Genomic DNA, 18629 nt, shown 5'->3' on the forward strand with positions numbered 1-18629 from the left:
ATTCATAAACCTAAACTATTTCCATTACCCTTTCATAAAATAGCAGCTTTGCTTTTTATCAGAAAAAGCATGGGTACAGATCAGTTGGCCCACAAAGGGCTCGGCTGTCCTGTACCAGTATCTATCAGCAGGCTGTAGTCTTAATGGCTTCATTGGACTGAAGTTTGCTCACAGGTAGGATGAAGATTTCTCTGGCAGAAATGTTTGCTGGGGCTTGAATCACTTCAAACTGTCTTCGGGGTTAACATGTGCTCTGTTCCTGCATTGCTGCACTCTGGTTACTTGCTAGAGCTTTTATTTCAAGATTTACTGCTCCACAGTTGGGTGTGCATCGAGTGGCAACAGCTAGAAAGAAGTCTGTGTCACCAGTCTAATTTACTGTCTGTCATAATAGCTTTCTGTAGAAAGAGTTGCTTGGAAAATTACAGTGACTGCCCATCTCATTCTTCATCTGAAGTTCCTAGCCCCTTGTATCAGGTACTGGCAAATACATAACTTAGAGTCTGTGTGCGTGTGTGCGTGCATGCTAGATTTTGGTTGGCTGGGGTTTTTTTTAATGGTGGGATTTATGATTAAGAACTGTTTCATTCTATGTATTTGTGGTTTAGGGGACTGTGTTGGTTTAACACAGCCTGGTTTTTGGTGGGGACAGGAGAAAAGCTGCTCGAAACTTCGATGTCCAGCACAGAGCCAATCACTGAAGGCTCTGACAATGGGCAGGTTGCTAGCCCAATTAGACAATTTGGTAACGCTTCTGTGATGGCATATTTAAGAAAGGAAAAACCACGGGAAGTTCTCTCTCTTCTTCTCCTGAGGGGTGGTGAGGTGGCCACCAGGGCCCATCCCAGCAGTGGCCGCCGGGGCCTTTCCGAGGCTGGGACCGCACGGCCAGGGCTCTCCTGAGGCCGGAGCCGCCCGTGTGGTGCCGGTGAGGACCACACAGCCATCAGCAAGAGACATGGCGAGCAATTCCTCGATGCGGAGCCCAGACGAGATCAACCTGTCAACTGCAACTTACAGACACCAACTTTCTTCCAAGTCAGAGGAAAAGGAAAAGTAAGGACACGTGAGGAGAACCAACACTACAGCACTGAAGTCAGCGAAAAGAAAGGGAGGAGGTGCTCCAAGCTCTGGAGCTGGGATTCTCCTGCGAGCCATGGTGAGGACTGTAATAAAACAGTTTCCCTGTGATTCATGAGGTGCATGGGGGGTGCAGAGATCCACACGCAGCCCATGAAGAAGAGTAGTCACGCTGGAGCGTGTGGATGCTGAAAACTGTAATCTAATGAGGAACTCGAGATGATCCTTGCTTTTAGAGATAGTGGAAGAGAGCCTTCGCTTCCAATCTAGAACAGCTGATCCTTAAAAGACTAAAGTCCATGAACTAAAATGACCCACGCTGGGCAGCTGTGGGAAAACTACTTGGTGCAGCTGGAGAAATAAACATCTCTGAAACATCTATCAATAATCGGTCCATATATATTTCTTTTCCACAGGCCTCCTTGTTTGATACGTGTGTTACAGTATCCGCACTGTAACAACTTGGCCCGTGGGAGGGACTCACGTTGCAGCAGGTTCGGGTGGGACTGCTGCTTGTGGAAGTTAAAACCGCGCTTTAAAATTTCGCAGAGAACTGTCTTCCGTGGGAAGGATTCCAGAGCACGGCAGAAGAAAGTCTTTTCCTTAAGCGTACTGAAGAAAGATTTTTAAGAAGTGGAATACTGACCAAAACCCCATGTTTTGTTTCCCTGCACCGTCGGCGGAAAGAGGGAGGGACTGGGAAAGAAAGGTGTTCTGAAAGTTTGCTTTGGTTCTCATTACCCTTTTTACTTTTAATTCTGTTAATAATAAATCTTCTGTATACTGTTTAAGTTTTAAACCTGTTTTGCCTTAAAGTGGTTTTTTTTTTCAATAATCCTTATTTCAACTCATGATAATGACGTTTTCAATTCCCTCTCCTCTGCTATAGCAAAGGAACTAAGTAGATGGGTTTTTTGTGGGTGCCTGGCACTTAGCCAGCATCAAACCACAACAGGGATGCATTGATATAACTACCACTCAAAATTCAAAATTATCTTTAAACAAGGAAACTAGCTCCTCAATATTAAATGTATGCAGTGGAAAAGATGGGTATGGATTTTTTACTGCAATTTTATTTGTAAAGGTATTGATGATATTAATGCAATGTACTAAGATAAGACCAGAAAACTAGGAAGGCTTTCACTTCTGCATGTGGCATCTCTGATTTTTAAGTAGGTAGGATAAGGAGTCTGTATGTTGTTAGCAAGAAAATTCAGCTATCTATTCTTGTCTTGTGCATCTTAGGAGCTAGGCCTCTGAGGCAGCAGCATTGTGGTAAAGGCAAATGTGCCATTAACACCACTGGTATTGTTGAAAGTCTGGGACATAATCAATCCTAAGCATATTTATCTCAACAACACAGTTCATATGGGGAGAGTGTTAAAGACAAAAATCTCATTGTGTCAAAAGAAAAAAAAAATTCCTGTTGATTTTTGTGAGTTTTGTTCTACAAGTCTTAAGCAGAATCCCTGAAGTTCCTTGTAAGTGACACTGCAGATGTTGCACAAGTAGACTCACAGACATGGTTTCTTTGTTCTACTGAGCTGTCTTCATGAAACACAGCAGGGAAGTGGTCACCAGAGACCCTGTCAGAGCTTACTGAGGTTGTATTTTTGCTCTTTGCCCTTTTAAACTTTACAAGAGGTTTATACACATAGGAGATACTAAGCCCTGAAAAATCCTGTCCATAGCCATGCAGAAGTACCTACACTGACCTCTCTCGTGAAATTCCTTGGGCGTAAGGATGGTTTGCACAGATGAACTGCACTATGAGAATGGCTTAAGTTAGGCAGATTACCAACATTCTCATGCTTGGAGTTCTTGCCAGATACTCAGCAAACATGCCTGAAATACTGTGCTGTTGTAAATTACTCTGAGATGGTTTGAGTATTTTCCATTACTGAGCACAACCCTTGGCTTTAAAGTAAGTATTTAGTGTGCCAAATTTTGTGCCAAATTGAAGCACTTGAACTCATACTTTGTGTGAACAGATGTATGTATGTTAAGCAGAACTAGCAGTTGAAGAAACACAAGGAAGGAGATTAACAGAATGACTGAAGTTCCACAAGGGTCTAAAATGCTTGGAGGAGTCCAATTAATATTTTCAGGTATTTATTCATTATTGTTTTAGCTTGGCTGAGAGGTGTTTCTGAAGGGAGGAGAGCAGAGGGAGACAAGAGTGGAAAGGGAAGACTGAATTGACTTGCTTCTTGTTTAACTCAGGAATATGTACACATACACATTATCAGCACTTGGCATGATCACAGGCACATGTAGTTCTTATAGTTCCTTTAAACTTTGAACCTAGCTATCAGTACTTAGATACTTCTGTTTATACTGTACTGGTTTAGGTGGTACAGGTTTTAATTTTTTAATCCATTTGAGAAACCATTTTCACCAGCTGTTAACTTTTTCAAAGACTTCACAGTTTTGGTATCTTTTGGTAAACCACAGAAAAGCCAGTGTCCTACTGTGTCATTACTTAGGTAATGACTCTAAATTGTTTAGCAGCCTTTCTATATTAAAGTATGTTTTTATATACACACACACAAAACTATTTTATAAGTGCAAAGTTCATGTCAAGAATACTAGATTAGTTTTATAATGGGGAATGGAATGTTGCCTTAGAGAATAAAATAGGCTTAACATTTATCCATGTGCTTTGAGTGGTGTAGAAATTTGATTTTTGTGACAGAGTGAGATATAACAGGCAGGTAAAGTGATGAGGAGTGGCTTTGTTACGGGTATCCCACAAGGGAAAGCCAAGATTGGTTTTGTTTCCAGGTCTTTCCAGGTTTAGCAAAAATGAAGCAGCTGCTTGTGCAGACTAGGATAATGTCAACATAAATGCTGAGAAGGCTAAAAAAATAGGAACTGCTTTAACTAAGGAATGTGACAAAACCGTCTTTTGTTTAAAGAGGCAGAGCTGCATCTTCCATGCAGAGCTACCACAGGTATTTTGGCAGTGTTGGTTGTTCAGACTTAGTGTTATAAGGCAGCTGCTTGAAGCATACTCAGAGATAGTCCTGACGAAACCAAAGAACCCTCTGAGCCTGATGCTTGTTATGACTGTTTCAAAGACTCCTTGCTGTGTGCTGAGGACAAATATTTGTCTAACTGTATTTATCCATTTACTTAGTATGAGATTAAAGCAGTTTGGGTTGTAAAGCACGTGCTGAGAGTGGGTGACCTGGATTAAACCGATTCATTAACCGTTCCCTTTACCTGGCCCAGTAAAATGTCTCTCTCCCTTACTGCAAACAGCTTGTGTTTATTTCAGCCTGCAAAAGAGAAGGCTTCTGGGTGACCTAATTGCAGCCTCCCAGTACCTGAAGGGAACTTACAGGAAACATGGGGCAAGACTATTTATGTAGTGACAGGGCAAGAGGGAATGGTAAAAAGTGGCAGGGGGTATGCTTTAGATTAGATATTAGGAAAAATTCCGTATTGTGAAGGTGATGAGGAGCTGGAACAGGTTGTCCAGGGAAGTTCTGGATGTCTCATCCCTGGAAGGGTTCAAGGCCAGGCTGGATGGAGCTTTGAGCTAGCTGATCTAGTCGAAGGTGTCCCTGTCCACGGCAGGGTGGGTTGAAACTGGATGATCTTCAAGGTCCCCTTCCGACCCAAACCATCCTGTGATTGTGCGATTTTCTGTGAGTGTAAAATCTGCGCAGCGCGGACGCTGGCAGGGGCGCCGCGCGGGGTGGGTCGCGGGAATGACTTACCCCAGCTGCAGGGCCGCAAAGGGGTTCGCGACTCTGCCGGGAGCCGGCACCCGTCCGGGGGATGCCGCCAGCCCGGGAGAGGCGGGGCTGCGGGAAGGGGAATGTGACCCGCTGCGGGCGGGGCTCGGGGCCGGGCCGCGCCCCTTCCGGCGGCCGCTGCCGGAACCGCGGAGCGGAGGGGGCGGACGGGCCCGGGACACCGCCTCGCCTTGCGCTGCCGCTGCCGGTCCCTCCCGTCCCGCCCGCTCATGGCGCTGGAGCGCACGGGCACCGGCCCCTCCCGCCGCTCGCTCCGGCCTCCCCCGCCCCCGTCTCCTCTTGGTTCGCCGCTTCCGGCGGGGATGTGAGAGGGGCCGTGACCGCAGGTACCGGCGGGGAGAGGCGGGGAGGGGGCCTGGCCGGCCCCTCGGGGGGCGGGGGGAGGCGGGGCTGCTTCCCCGCGAAGCGCTCGGCGCAAGGCCCTCGGCGCTGGGCGCTGCGGGTGAGGAGCGAGTGGGCCGGGGCCGGGGCCGGGGGCGCGGGGCTCCGGGCCTTGAGTCTGGCTGTACGAGTGCAAGGGTGGTTTCTCCGTAGTGGGAAACTTGTGGTTTGGTCTGAGAAGGCCGAGATTAAAAGCTCTAAATAGGGCTGTTTGTGGGGTTCTCCCACCGGGCAGAGGTGTCCAGGTGCGGTGTGCTGGGTCTGCCCGTGCTCCGGAGCTGCTGTGCCTCGTATTGGCGTGTGCGTGTGGTTAACCAGGGAGCTAACCCGGTTCATCTTCAGTTTGGTCCAGGGTTGAATTATCCGAGGTAGAGGGTTGTGCAGCCTGGTTCCGGAGCACCTTCAGTAGTCCTTCAGAGCCCTGGTGCATCGTTTTGACGTGGAAAAAGTAATCTTAGCTTTGCACTGTAGTTCACTGTAGTCTTAAGACGCACCAGGGGACAGGTTTAGGTTGGACATTAGGAGGAATTTCTTCACAGGCAGGGTGATGAGGTATTGGAATGAGCTGACCAGGGAGGTACCTGGTGGAGTCACTGTCCCCGGAGGTGTTCAAGAAAAGACTGGACGTGGTCTGTTGACGTGGTGATGGTTGGGTCACAGGTGGGACTCGATCTCAAGTGTCTCTTCCAGCCTAGTTGATTCTGTGATTCAGAGTGAAGATTTGTGTTCATTCATACATTGTGAAGTTGCCTGGATCTAACTCTTTTGTCCCTGTTTTTCCTCCCAATCTTTTTAAAGCAGTCAACTTTCTCTATTTCACTACAATGTCTTTAACATTGTTTGTAATGAAAATGTGATAAATGTAAGTCATTGTGGTTCTATCTTAATGCTTTTGATGTGCCTCATTGTATACAGTTGTGGTTTTTTCCTCTGGAAGATACCGTCTTAATCAATAGAAAATTATTCCGTAAGGTTTCGTCAGTATCATTGTATTTAGAATTCAGTGTCTAGTTCTGCTTTTGTTAAAGTAGTTAATTCTCATGATAAAATCCTGGCAAAGAGAAAGCAAGTTATAACACGTTATCAGTTGTGTCAAAGGAGTAGCCGTGACTAATGTCTAGATTGGACTTTAACTTCCCGAATTATCTTAAATTTGAAACTGCCCATATTAAATACTAAAGGTGGACCTTCAGTGACCCTGTGCTGGTTGCCCCTCCCACGGGAGTGGAACTCATGTGCCAGGTACAGCAAAGATGAGGCAAGTCTTATCTTGAATCTGTTTTGATAGCTTTCCGTGAAAACAATCAATGCAGTATCAGCTGTAATGGACTGTCTGTATTTGTATTCAGTTAATGACTAATACAGTTTTAGTGAAGATACTTTTTAGCTTTATGTGAAAATGCTTGAATTAAAGGTCTTTTTTCATAGAATAACTACAAGCAGCACATGCAAAGAGTAGGTTTTTAATGTGGCATTTTTTTGTTTCTTCCTAATTTCATAAAATGGCGTGCTTGTTGCTTTTGCTTTATAAATAGAAATCTGCTGTAAAGAATTGATTTTCCCCATAGCTTATCTAAACCTTTTAAAATAGGCAACTTTAGGATTGTTATGGTATGTTTTGCTTTCTGAGCATATGGTAGTGCCTCTAACATTATATATATGCGTATATAGAACATAAATATTTTTTTAGCTTGCCTATGTGTAATACGCAAATAATTATGTGTATAAGCTTGGGCAGTCTTTAACTTTGACAGAGGTGGAAAACTGCAGATGTGCAGTGCAAAATTGAACGTGTTGTTTTGTAAACAGTGTATACAGAATCTGTAGGTACTGCGTGCATCCGTCTTGGCCTTTGAAAGGTGCACATGACTGAAGTTTGAGCTCTTTTATTCTAATACTCTGTTGTAGCTGTCCTTCAGTGTTCTCTTTATACCTGTGTTTAAAAGCTGTGTTTGTGAGTGGATGGAATATGACTGAGGAAGGCTTGGATTTAATAATTATATATTTGGGGGGATTTTAGTAGTCTTACTGAGACTATTTCTGTGTTCATATTCCCACTGCCCCAGAGTTCTGTATATCTAAAGGGGGGCTGTGAAGGTGGTGAAGGGGGTAGAGGGGTGATGCCTGAGATGGCCACCTAAAAACAGAGACTAGACAAGAATAAGGGAATAAAGGTAGGTATTTATCTGAAGGGCCTTCAAGGTACACCCCTGGGAGTCAAGAGGCTACACCCAAGATGGACCCCAAGTCACGAGTTCTTCACACTTTTATAAGTTTGGTTCATTTGCATATCAGGGTTAATTCTCCAATTAAAACTTCAGTTAATGATGTAATTTCCCCAAGTTTACCCCCCTTCTTAAGACGTTAGTTTACACATTTTGGGCCCAGGACAATCTGGGTGTCCTTGGAGAGCAAGCTTGGAGAAGCTTGTTATGTCTAACTAGCATGAGAGAACAGTAGTTAACAGGCTACAAGAAACTTCAGTTACACACTGGGTGCTACAGGATTTGAAAAATACAGAAGTTAAAACCTAAGGCATGAGGGGAAGCTGTATGAGGAGCAGCTGGGGGTGCTTGGTCTGTTCAGCCTGGAGAAGAGGAGACTGAGGGGAGACCTCATCATGGTCCACAGCTTCCTCATGAGGCAAAGCAGAGGGGCAGGCACTGATCTCTTCTCTGAGGTGACCAGTGACAGGACCCAAGGGAATGGCCTGAAGTTGTGTCAGGGAAGGTTTAGGTTGGGCATTAGGAAAATGTTCTTCACCCAAAGGGTGGTTGGGCACTGGAACAGGCTCCCCAGGGAAGTGATCACAGCACCAGCCTGACAGAGTTCAAACCTGTGTGTGTTCGGGTACATGGTGTGGTTCTTGGGGCTGTCCTGTACAGGGCCAGGAGCTGGACTTGATGATCCTTGTGGGTTCCTTCCAATTCTGTGATTCTGTATAAACATCCTCTGAAAACTCACCATACTAAAGCCAGTAATTAAAACTCAATAGTAGTTATGTTGCAATAAAAGTGCCTTAGCACTTTAATTACAGAACAAAACTGAAAGGATTAGGATGCTATTTCAGTTCAACTTTAATACAGTACCTTCTAAAGAATAGCTTAGATCACAGGTTAGTTTCTTTGATCTGTGAAGTGAAAAGCAAACGAGTGAAATAAAATATGTAATAAGGCAAGATGTATCTAAGGAAGATGAAATCAAAAATCATACTGATTTGTTATTCAAGTGTTTTTAAAACAAAAATCCTCTTCCTTTTTAAAGCATAGATGGACATTGTAAAGTCCTCTATGTCATGCATGAAAATTAATTTGGCTTGAAATAATGGACATAATATTTTTGCCAAATTCTTTACATGCCAATTAATGTTATTTTAAATTTCTGTTTTAGAAACCTAACTTCGAAATACTTAAGTGAATGCCTCTGGATTTTGGAACAAAATTGGTATGTATAATGAGCCTTCTAAAGGCTCATCACCGAACATTTGGATTTATGTTTTGTTAGGGAATGTTTGTTTCATGTAGTTTTATGCTTGTGGAAAGGAAGAAGGGAACACATAATAGCCAACAAGACACATAATAGTCAATGCGTGTTTGTTAAAGCAACTTGTTGATTCAACCCCCTTTTCTTCCATGACAAGCTTTATGGCTAGAACAGCATTAAATAGCTGCTTAATTCCAATGTTAGAAACACAAAACTTCTCATGGAGCTCTTGCAAACTAGCAGAATTGACAGTTTGAAAGATGCAGAATGGCTATACCTAGAGTATTACTGTCTTGCCAAAGCAGGCCTTTGTTTAAAAATATTCCCTCATGTCTGAATCTTTGGCTGTTTAATGTTATTGATCTGGCTCAAAAGACAAAGAAATAATCAATGACACTGGGCAGGGAAGGATTGCCAGTGTGTAACCTTGGTTGAATGTTTTCAGGAAACATTTCTAAAGAAAAGATGTTTTTTATAGGAGCAAATGGAAGATATTACACCCAGCCAGGAATAATTTGCTATACAAATGCAGGAGGTTATACTAATAGAGAAGTTGAAAATGAGTCAACAGTAGGTGACTGCAGACAAAGGGCTAAGAAAACCACCTGATTTGGATGTTTGAAAAGAAATACAGTCTACCACTGTATTGCAGAAGTGATAATAACTCAAACTAAAGTACTGTATGCAGCTTTGGAAATTGCACTTTATAAAGCTATTGGGAAAGGACCCAGAGGGTGGCACAGCAGGAGGTGCCAAGCACCTAACCTGCAGAGTAATGTTGATATGTGGATACAGAGATAAAGCAACTTGTATCTTTTTCCAGTCTGGAGTGGAAAAACACAATGGGATTTGGTAGTGAAAGTGAAGATGATTAGATAATGAGAGTTCCTAATAGCATCAAAGCATGGCTGCCATGTTTGTGAAGTTTCCTTTGCAAGTATTTTGTGGGAGAAGCTTGGCTGAATTATCTGTAATGAGGAGCAGCAGTGAATTATGTAGTACATGGCAAAGGGTTGAAGTAAATGGCCTGTTAAGGTCATTTTTTTGCTTATGGCATCATCCTGTTCATAGTTGAAAAGAGCAGGTTTTAGAAAAGATTCTTGAATTTAAATAATTTAGCATAGATTTAGATTACTTCTTGTAAGTCTTTTAAGACTGTCTACTGAACTCCAGAGGGCTTGTGGCCAAGTAAGCAAAGTTGGAGCAATGCACCTTGTCTGCCTTTTCCAGCTCTAGTTATTGCTTCCATACAGTATACAGCTTGTAGAAGTGATACTAATTTTCTTTGGCTGGTAATTCCCACATTCTTACTTATGCTGATCTGTTTTTAAATGTAAAATATTGCTTCATCTTATTATACCACTTTTAGTGTTTCTGAATATTTAGGGAGCGCACTTGCTACAATAAATGTAACAACTGTTGAGCATTGTGTTTGTGCTACTTTTGAGAGAAAATGACTTTTGAGCAAAGAAGCGTTACCTCGTGTTTTAGAGTCTGTATCTTGCTAGCATTTGTGATACATTTTGGTTACATCTTGAAAATAAGCAACAAAACTTTGTGGCTAATCTGGATTTGCTTGTCTCCCACAGTTTTTTTTTCTCATTCCAAGTTTCTGCATCTCTCCCTGTCTGATAACCTTCAAACCCAGTTCCCTGTGTGGTCTGTCATTGCACTGCTGCGCACTGAGAGTTATGACTCATGACGCCAGCAGATCCACAGGCAGTTCATTAATGAGTGGCTCTTGGAGGTGTGGTAGATGTTGTAGCTTCTGTGAGTAGGAGAGTCTCAGCCCTTCATTACTTCTCTGAAATCAGAGCAGGAAACTAGTACTCCTCCATGACACTGCTGGTCTTGAGTGGATGAAGTGTTCTATGTGTTAAAATCAGCTGTGAACTTGATTGAAGAACCTTTGCAGAGCTACACGACTGCCAGCTTTATTTAACTCCTACATTTTCCAGCTTCTCTCTGTTTATAACCTAGTAGTGGCCCTGGCTGCTGGAATGAAACAGCTTTGGCACGTCCCAAGGCAGGAAAATGAGAGGCGTATTTATTCCAGAAACTGCTCATTTCATGGCATTTTCTTTTCTCATGCCCTTAGATAATTTTTCTTGATTATATTAATGAGGATGCATTAGTTCTTCTTTTATTAAGTTTTAGGGTTAGAATTAAAGTCCTGATTTCCTGAAGTGCAAAACTTCCAGTGCTTGGTACTGCTTTGACCTTGCACATGTCAGTTCTACACGTGCAAATTATATCTGTGCTGTATGCAGTGGGAACCAGATCTCTTCAGAGCAGCTGTGTCCAGCATGACTGTGTGATGTTTGTCTGCAACTGTAGACATCTGAATAAACCTTAGGTGGAAATAAGGTAGTCCAGCCCAAGCAGAATTACACACTGGTCATGTGTGTGAGGACAAATAAACTTGATGGGAGGAGCTAGCAGTAATTTATCTGAATTTATGTAATTTATGTGGTTGAGATATGAGTTCTTTACAAGGTTAACAAAGTGGTTGACAGGGCAAGTCAGTGTATTTGGGACATGGGGGAAAGTAGAAATACTAGATTTCGAAGTGTAGCATCCTTTTCAAGTCTAAATTCATAAAACTACCTGTGAGCACACAAGTTTCCTCGTTCTTCTGCAATCAAATTCTTCCTCTGCTGCAAAGAAAAGCAGCCTGTGCTTCTCCCTTGTTTCTGGAATGCAGTGGGTGGAAGGTGTCAGGATGGGACTAACTGATGCTCTTTTCCTCTGTCAGTGTAGGTGAAGGTATGCAAACCAGGGAGAGAAGAAAAGGAAAAGAAAAATGTGGTTTTGCCAATATGGAGAGTTCTCCTTTAGTAAAAAGCTGCACTAGTAAGAATAATCCCATTAGTAATGTAATTAAAGTCGCAACTGTTGAAAAAACCTGTAAATGATAATGCTTAGCAAAACCAGCCCCTGCTCCCCCAGGTGATGCTATACCACTGTCACATTTTGCACCAGCTGGAGTTGGAAGAACATTCTTAGCTCGGTTACCTGAACAGAGAGCCTTACACCAGCTAGAACAGATGGTAGAGAGAACAGTCACAAAAGTCTTATGTATTTTCCTTGTGTTAAAAACTTCTTCAAGGAACTGAAAGTCTTGTTTGAACTCAAAACCAGGATGATATTTTATGCAGTTGGTGAGGTGGCTGGGTTTGGTCTGTCTCACGCACTGATGATTTGTCTTTCTTGGTTTTGTTTGATAGGTGGTTTTGTATCATGCAAGAGTCTAGTTTATTTTTTAAAGTGGCTAGAAAGTGAAAGCACTCTCTTGTAGATTATTTACTTAGTTTGTCCTACAAAATAAGATATTAAAAATTACTGTGCAAGGATTAAGGGAAGAGGATTTGAGAATTTTGAACTGTGGCTCTTGCAGCATTTTGAGCAGTGCTATGTTGATTGCTTATTGTTTTCCTCTACATTTTCACAGCCTAACTGGATGCAAGTAAGAGGATCTGTGTTCAGTTTTAATGCTAACCTACCAGTAGCTCTGCTAGGTTTTCCTAGAGGTATAGCACATCAATCAAAGCTGAAAGCATGAAAGTACAGGGAAAAGTAATATTGAAAGGTGCTTCATACAAGTATGGGAAACTCTATAAAATAAATTAACAAACAAAGGCCTTATTTCTTGCCAGATTTTCCTGTTAAAGTGTAATTGGATGTGCATGCATGTGAGATTTGTTTGTATTATGAAGATGGCTATATGATTAAACATCTAATACTCTCTTTAATTTTTCTAGGGAGTTTCTATGGAAGAAATGCTGCAACTGTTCTCAAACTCTTTTACAAACTGATTTCAATGTAAGTAAATTTTTTATCAATATCACTAGTTACATGGTGCGCCAGACACAGATCTGTGTACTCAATGAAAAGAAAAATAAATGACATATTTGTAAAATTTCCCTGCAGTTTCTAAAAGAATTTTTATTTGGGTTTCAGGTTTTATATTTCAGGTCAGAAACCCTCCCTTCTCTGTGTTCAAACTTGTTAGTTACTCATCCTTAGTGCAAGGTTACCCATGCTTCAGAGATTGCCATTTTTTTTGTTAACCTCTCTTAGAAGAGGCCATTTACAGGAGAACCAGTCACATGAGCTGTTGAGGATTTTCCTATACAGCACATATTTCTACCAGCTTAATTCTAATGTATTTATTTTGCTCGTGTTTCAGTTGAGTAACAGAAGTTCTACTCCTCATTGATCAATGTGACAGTGTTTAGTAGCTTACGAGATGACCCAAACTCGTGGGAGGTATGACTTCTGTATTGGTCTGGTGTTGGCTATGAGTTCCAGCATTTTCATTGGAGGAAGTTTCATCCTGAAAAAGAAAGGTCTCCTCCGGTTAGCCAGGAAAGGCTCCATGAGAGCAGGTAAATACATACATCTTTTAATAAATTGCTGATGTTTAGATATTGCTGTTTAACAGAAGATTATTTCTGTTCATTAGTTCATTAAACTAATGGTCTTGTTTTGACTTTTTTGGTTTTCTGTTACGTGTATATGAAACCTAAAACACAGAGCTGGTGTATTTTTTCTCTGGTGTCAGATAGCCGTAACTGTGTGTGACACATGCTATTTAATGCATATGTAATGCCCTCTGGGGACACTTGTCAAAGGATTCCTTTGTATGTCAGTTAAATCTAAATTGTTCTTGCAAATTGAACTTGGAAGCAGCACTCTTAACTATATATGTGCTCCTGAATGAGTGGATTTAAGAGAGTGTTAACTGTGTTTGGGTGTCAGGAGATTGTTTTAGAAAACTAAAAACCACGTGTAGTAATTGAGTGTGATGAGTAGTATCCCTCAAGGCTTCATACTGGAAGCAGTGCTATTAAGTATCTTCACCAGTGATACAGACAGTGGGATTGATTGAGTGCACTGGCAGCGTGTTTGTGGATCGCACCAGGCTGAGGGGGGCAGCTGATGCTCTAGAGCGAGGGAGGAAGTGCTGTCCAGAGGGACGTGGATGGACTTGAGGAGTGGGTCTGTGCAAACCTCATGAAGTTCAACAAGAACCAGAGCAAGGTGCTGCACCTGTGTCAGGGCAACCTCCAGTATCAACAGAGGCTGGGGGATGGACTGATGGAGAGCAGCCCTGCCCAGAAGTGCTTGCAGGTGCTGGTGGATGAGAGGCTGAACATGACCCAGCAATGTGCACTCACAGCCCAGAGAGCCAAACTTATCCAAATCAGGTGTGACAGCAGGGTGAGGGAGGGGATTCTGCCCCTCTGCTTTGCTCTGGCAAGACCCCAGCTGCAGTGCTGCAGACAGCTCTGGGATCCCAATCTGGGAAGGACATGGACCTGTTGGAGCAAGTCCAGAGAAGGGCCATGAAAATGATCAGAGGGACAGAACACTTCTATGAGAATAGGCTGACAGAGTTGGGATTGTTCAGCCTGGAGAAGAAAAGGGTCTTGGCAGACCTTATAGCACCTTCCAGTACCAAAAGGGGGCTTATAAAAAAGACAGAATTTTTTTTTTTTCCCCCCCCACCAGGGCCTGTAGTGACAGGACATGGGGCAATGGCTTTAAATTGAAAGAAGATAGATTTAGGTAGGATAGCTGCAGCATCTGCAGACGATTCAGAAGGTTGACTATGAATATTTTTATTCAGTACCTGTCATCTTTGCTTCTAAAAGATGGTTGATCTTGAGATACATAATTCATGCACCCTAGTTTGGAATGAGAAAATGTGATGTTTGTACACGTAATCAACCACGTATAAACCATGTACAATTTCCACAGAGTAGCAGTCTTATAGTAAGAGAAACATAACTTGGCTTTTCATGTCATTTCAGTGATTGGAAAGAACTGTTTCTCAGGGTAATGCAGATATGATCATCAGTGCCATTTCTAATACAAAAGAAATGAAATAACTTGTTATCAAAGGAGGCTGTAGGAGGCACATGCACATCAGAAATTGAAGATGCTTTGATTACAACCCCTCTACCTAGAAAGCCTAGGTATCAAAAGGCTACTCATGTTTTTAAGGACATGGGTTGCAAAAATTATGTTATGGCAGTGTTATTAGTGATGGGGTGTCGTTGTTTTTAGTGGAATAGCCAACATTCTTTCAATTTTAGGTCAAGGTGGTCATGCATACCTTAAGGAATGGCTATGGTGGGCTGGACTTCTTTCAAGTAAGTGTCAAAAATTATTCATCTAAGTGTCAAAAATTTGTATTGTATAATTTTAATAAATAATTATGCCACAGATGGCAGTATGGTTACAAAAAAAGGGAATGAGATTGGGATTCTAAAATACATGGTAATGTTATTCATGCATGCAGTTCTAATGATTTTACTGTAACTTCTCTCACATCAGAAATTCTTCCTTTAATGTAACTGCCCTCTTTGTGCAGTGGTTTTGTATGTCTTTGCTACCATATGCATTCTGTTTTTTGTCTCAGCAGAAAAGTGCTTAGATATATAGGATTTCTTAAAGGGAATCATATTTTGGGATTATGCCTGTTTTCTGAATTTTTTTATTGCTTGAACTCTCAATTTACCGGCTGCAGGTAACTGTGGCTTACTGTATGTGCTGTGCTATATCCTGCTATTGCAGATTTCTCCATGCAGAACTTCATGAGTCAAGCTGGCAGGCTGGGGGGCTACAACATAGACGCTAAAATAAAACACCTTCTGATTTGGTAGAATCAATTCTAATACCTGTTGCAGTTCCACAGCCTGTTTTTAAAATGTAATAGTGGGGGAGAGGGGCAGGGGTGTGTTCTGCTAGTACTGTTAGCTGAATGCTATAGTTAGAATTCTCCATTGTTCCCTTGCTGCGTGTTTGTGTCTACATGACCTCTTGCCCTGAATCAGAGGTTTGTTGCATGACAGCCTAACTCAGGTTTTAATTCCTGTTCCTGTGCAGTGGGAGCTGGCGAAGTAGCGAACTTTGCTGCCTATGCTTTTGCACCAGCTACATTAGTGACTCCTCTAGGAGCTCTCAGTGTTCTTGTAAGGTAAGAAACACTAACAGACAGCAGTGTGAATTGAGAGACAAAAGTAAAACACTTCTTTAGAAATATGTCACTGAACTATGCTGTAATAAATGGGGTTTCTTCTTCATAATAGAGTGCTTATAAACATCAGGAGTAACTTTTAAGTTTCTCCAAATATGTAGTGGCTATGATATAAAAGGGTTCTAGCAATGCATCTCCACGTCCATCTCTGAAAAGCTATTGTCTTCTGCATTTCAAAAAGACGGTGATTACAACAGAGCAGTATTTTCATTCCTAAGTAAATTTTCGTCTGTCTTAAATTATTTTTGCAAGTTCTTAGATACAGCGTTTTTTTAGCAGGCAGCATAAAAAAGGGGTTCTGGGCAGAGGTGTCAAATATTAACAGGTAGTTCTGTCCATAGCAAGTACCTTAAGATAGAAAATAGCTGGTTTTAAGCTGCACATTGTGTATGCAAGTGACTTGTACAGTCAAAACAACCTGTAAGCTGATGAGCAAATGGATATTACTAATTCCATGTTTGTTGGTGCCTTTTTTTATTTCTTAGTGCCATTCTGTCATCCTTCTTTTTAAATGAAAAACTTAATTTACATGGAAAAATAGGGTGTTTGTTAAGTATACTGGGATCAACTGTGATGGTAATTCATGCTCCACAAGAGGAAGAAGTAGAAACTTTGGATGAAATGTCCCACAAACTAGGTGATCCAGGTAAGAAAAATGCTGGCTTGATATGTACACAGCCCATCATTTCTTCATTATATAGTTTCATTACTGCTGCTCTCAAGTTCCAGGAAGATGGCCTTGTCTGCTTCATGTAGACATGTTGTTCAAATGAAGTAGAGATTTGAATTCTGTAATATAATTCCATAGGAACCTTTGCATGATGCCAATGAACTTGTCTGGCCTTGAATAAAGTGCCTTGATGGCAACCACTGAGGTGATTGTTCAAACAAATGCAGCAGCACAGGTAGATAAACAAAACTATAAATTTTGATTGAAGTGTGTCATCTCCAAGCCCAACTTTGAGCTGTTCTTAAAATGAAAAAGTAGGTGTTGTGGTGTCTGCTGAGAAGTAAAATCCTAGAGATGAGCTGCTGTGCCTACGTGGAAGATGAACACTCAAAAATGCACATCTGCAAAATACTAATTATACAAAGGCAATTCCAATCTTAAACATGAGGAAATAGCCAGCACAGAGATTAAAAAGCTGTTCTTAAGGAATGACCTGATCATTGGAAACCTGCTGATGAATACAGCCACCTGCCAAAATGTATCTCCTAAAAAAGACTCAATTCAGACTCAAGCCTGTGTCCAGTGGCATCTACACCTCAGTGAATCTGGGTGTAAGGCAATTTAGCAATCTAATCCTGCAGTCGTCTTGACAATAGACTGGTAAAAGTAGTAGAGCATGCCTGAGGTACTTTCTTTGTTTTGGCTAGCTCACTCTAGCATCATCTAAACTGTGATGGTGGAGGAGTAATGAGAAACATCCTGAACTCTTCTGTTTAAGCTGAGGCAGTCCAACTGTTAATGAGTGTTTTCCCTGCAGCCCTAAGATAAGTACCCCTGCTTCTGATAAATAGAGTCCATAAGTAACAAGTGTGTCCATTAATAATAATTAATATTAATTTATAGTGTCTATAAATAACGAGACTTTTTTTTCCCCAACCATAGGTTTTGTGGTCTTCGCAACGCTCGTTGTCATTGTGTCTTTAATTCTAATATGTGTGGTGGGACCTCGCCACGGACAGACCAACATTCTCGTGTACATAACAATTTGCTCTGTAATTGGAGCCTTATCAGTCTCCTGTGTAAAAGGTCTGGGCATCACTATAAAGGAACTTTTTGCAGGAAAACCAGTGCTGAAACATCCCTTGTCTTGGATTCTGCTGCTAAGCCTTACTGTCTGTGTGAGCACGCAGATCAACTATTTAAACAGGGCTCTGGATATATTCAACACTTCAATAGTGACTCCAATATATTATGTAATCTTTACAACATCTGTTTTAACTTGTTCTGCCATCCTTTTCAAGGAATGGCAACACATGGCGGCTGATGCCATTATCGGCACCTTCAGTGGCTTCCTGACTATTATTGTGGGGATCTTTTTATTGCATGCCTTCAAAGATGTTAACTTCACCCTAGCAAACCTGCCCCTCTCTCTGCGGAAGGATGATAGAGCAGCAAATGGCACTTTGCTGAGCACATTTGACAGCTTTAATGATGATGAAGAAAGTTCTGCCTGCCTAGGTGAAATGCAATCCACCGAGAGTCTCTCAGCCAGGAGAAATGGAAGCCTGTCAGCCTTCTGAAAATATCTACGTGTTACTTAAGAACAATTCTGTAACCCTGGAATTTTTTTTTTCTCCTGTGAAATGTCTGAGCTTGTCGGGAAATTCATGTACTTTTTAACAGTATGTGTAGACAATCGTTGATTTCTGAGTTCGATTAGTTTGGATAAAGAACACTGAAATGGTTTTTATTTGCCTTATTTTTACTTTAAAAAGTACTAAAATTACCTCAGACCACAACTGGTTTTGTTGCTTAAGTTATGTGTAAATACTTTCATTTCATTCTTCTGTTTTTAAGATGTATTGCACTAATTACAATTTTATCAAAAATAAATGGCTTTATTTCTGCATTGGTGGTAAAAAGGTTGCAGCAAAACTGGATCCTTTGTACTTGTGCCCTAACTGACCATGGAGTGACTGTAACCATATTTAAACAGGAGCTGCAGCAACTACTCCTGTCCTAGTTTGTAAAAGAGAAAAGGGAAAGCTACAACCAAGCACAACTGATGCTTTGAAAATACTGGTTAGGTAAAGCTGTATGCAAAACTTGCTGGATTTGCATCAAAAACCCCCAGCTTTACCAAATCAGAGTAACTGGCTGGCAGAAACAAGAAGGCAGGAGCTTCTGCTCTGCTTGGATAGGTGAG

At 41.7% G+C, this 18629-nt stretch overlaps 1 protein-coding gene across 6 annotated transcripts; it reads left to right on the plus strand.

Moving 5' to 3' along the window:
• Positions 1-4955: 4955 nt before the first annotated feature.
• Positions 4956-18332, plus strand: NIPA2 (NIPA magnesium transporter 2). 6 transcript variants are annotated; one of them, XM_042041362.1, is made up of 8 exons: positions 4956-5170; positions 8616-8669; positions 12470-12530; positions 12898-13096; positions 14810-14866; positions 15603-15693; positions 16239-16399; positions 17366-18332. In XM_042041362.1, exons 4-8 carry the CDS (start codon positions 12958-12960, stop codon positions 18001-18003), a joined length of 1086 nt encoding a protein of 361 aa, XP_041897296.1. In that variant the 5' UTR covers positions 4956-5170; positions 8616-8669; positions 12470-12530; positions 12898-12957; the 3' UTR covers positions 18004-18332. The 6 variants fall into 6 exon arrangements, with proteins under 6 accessions (XP_041897296.1, XP_041897320.1, XP_041897311.1 ...); XM_042041386.1 differs by having other exon boundaries at positions 12940-13096; XM_042041372.1 differs by lacking the exon at positions 4956-5170 and adding an exon at positions 5265-5286.
• Positions 18333-18629: the final 297 nt, after the last annotated feature.

The sequence above is a fragment of the Corvus kubaryi genome, unplaced genomic scaffold (assembly GCF_017639235.1).
Source record: "Corvus kubaryi isolate FWS band 111438036 unplaced genomic scaffold, C.kubaryi_AGA036_p1.0 133, whole genome shotgun sequence".
Classification (NCBI taxonomy): Eukaryota; Metazoa; Chordata; class Aves; order Passeriformes; family Corvidae; genus Corvus; species Corvus kubaryi.

Bases quoted from the DNA above. Each gene is read 5' to 3' on its own strand.
- NIPA2 (XM_042041362.1), top strand. From the start codon at position 12,958: ATGACCCAAACTCGTGGGAGGTATGACTTCTGTATTGGTCTGGTGTTG. The intron at 13,097-14,809 runs GTAAATACATAC...TTTCAATTTTAG, and splicing joins GAAAGGCTCCATGAGAGCAG to GTCAAGGTGGTCATGCATAC. The intron at 15,694-16,238 runs GTAAGAAACACT...TTTATTTCTTAG, and splicing joins GCTCTCAGTGTTCTTGTAAG to TGCCATTCTGTCATCCTTCT.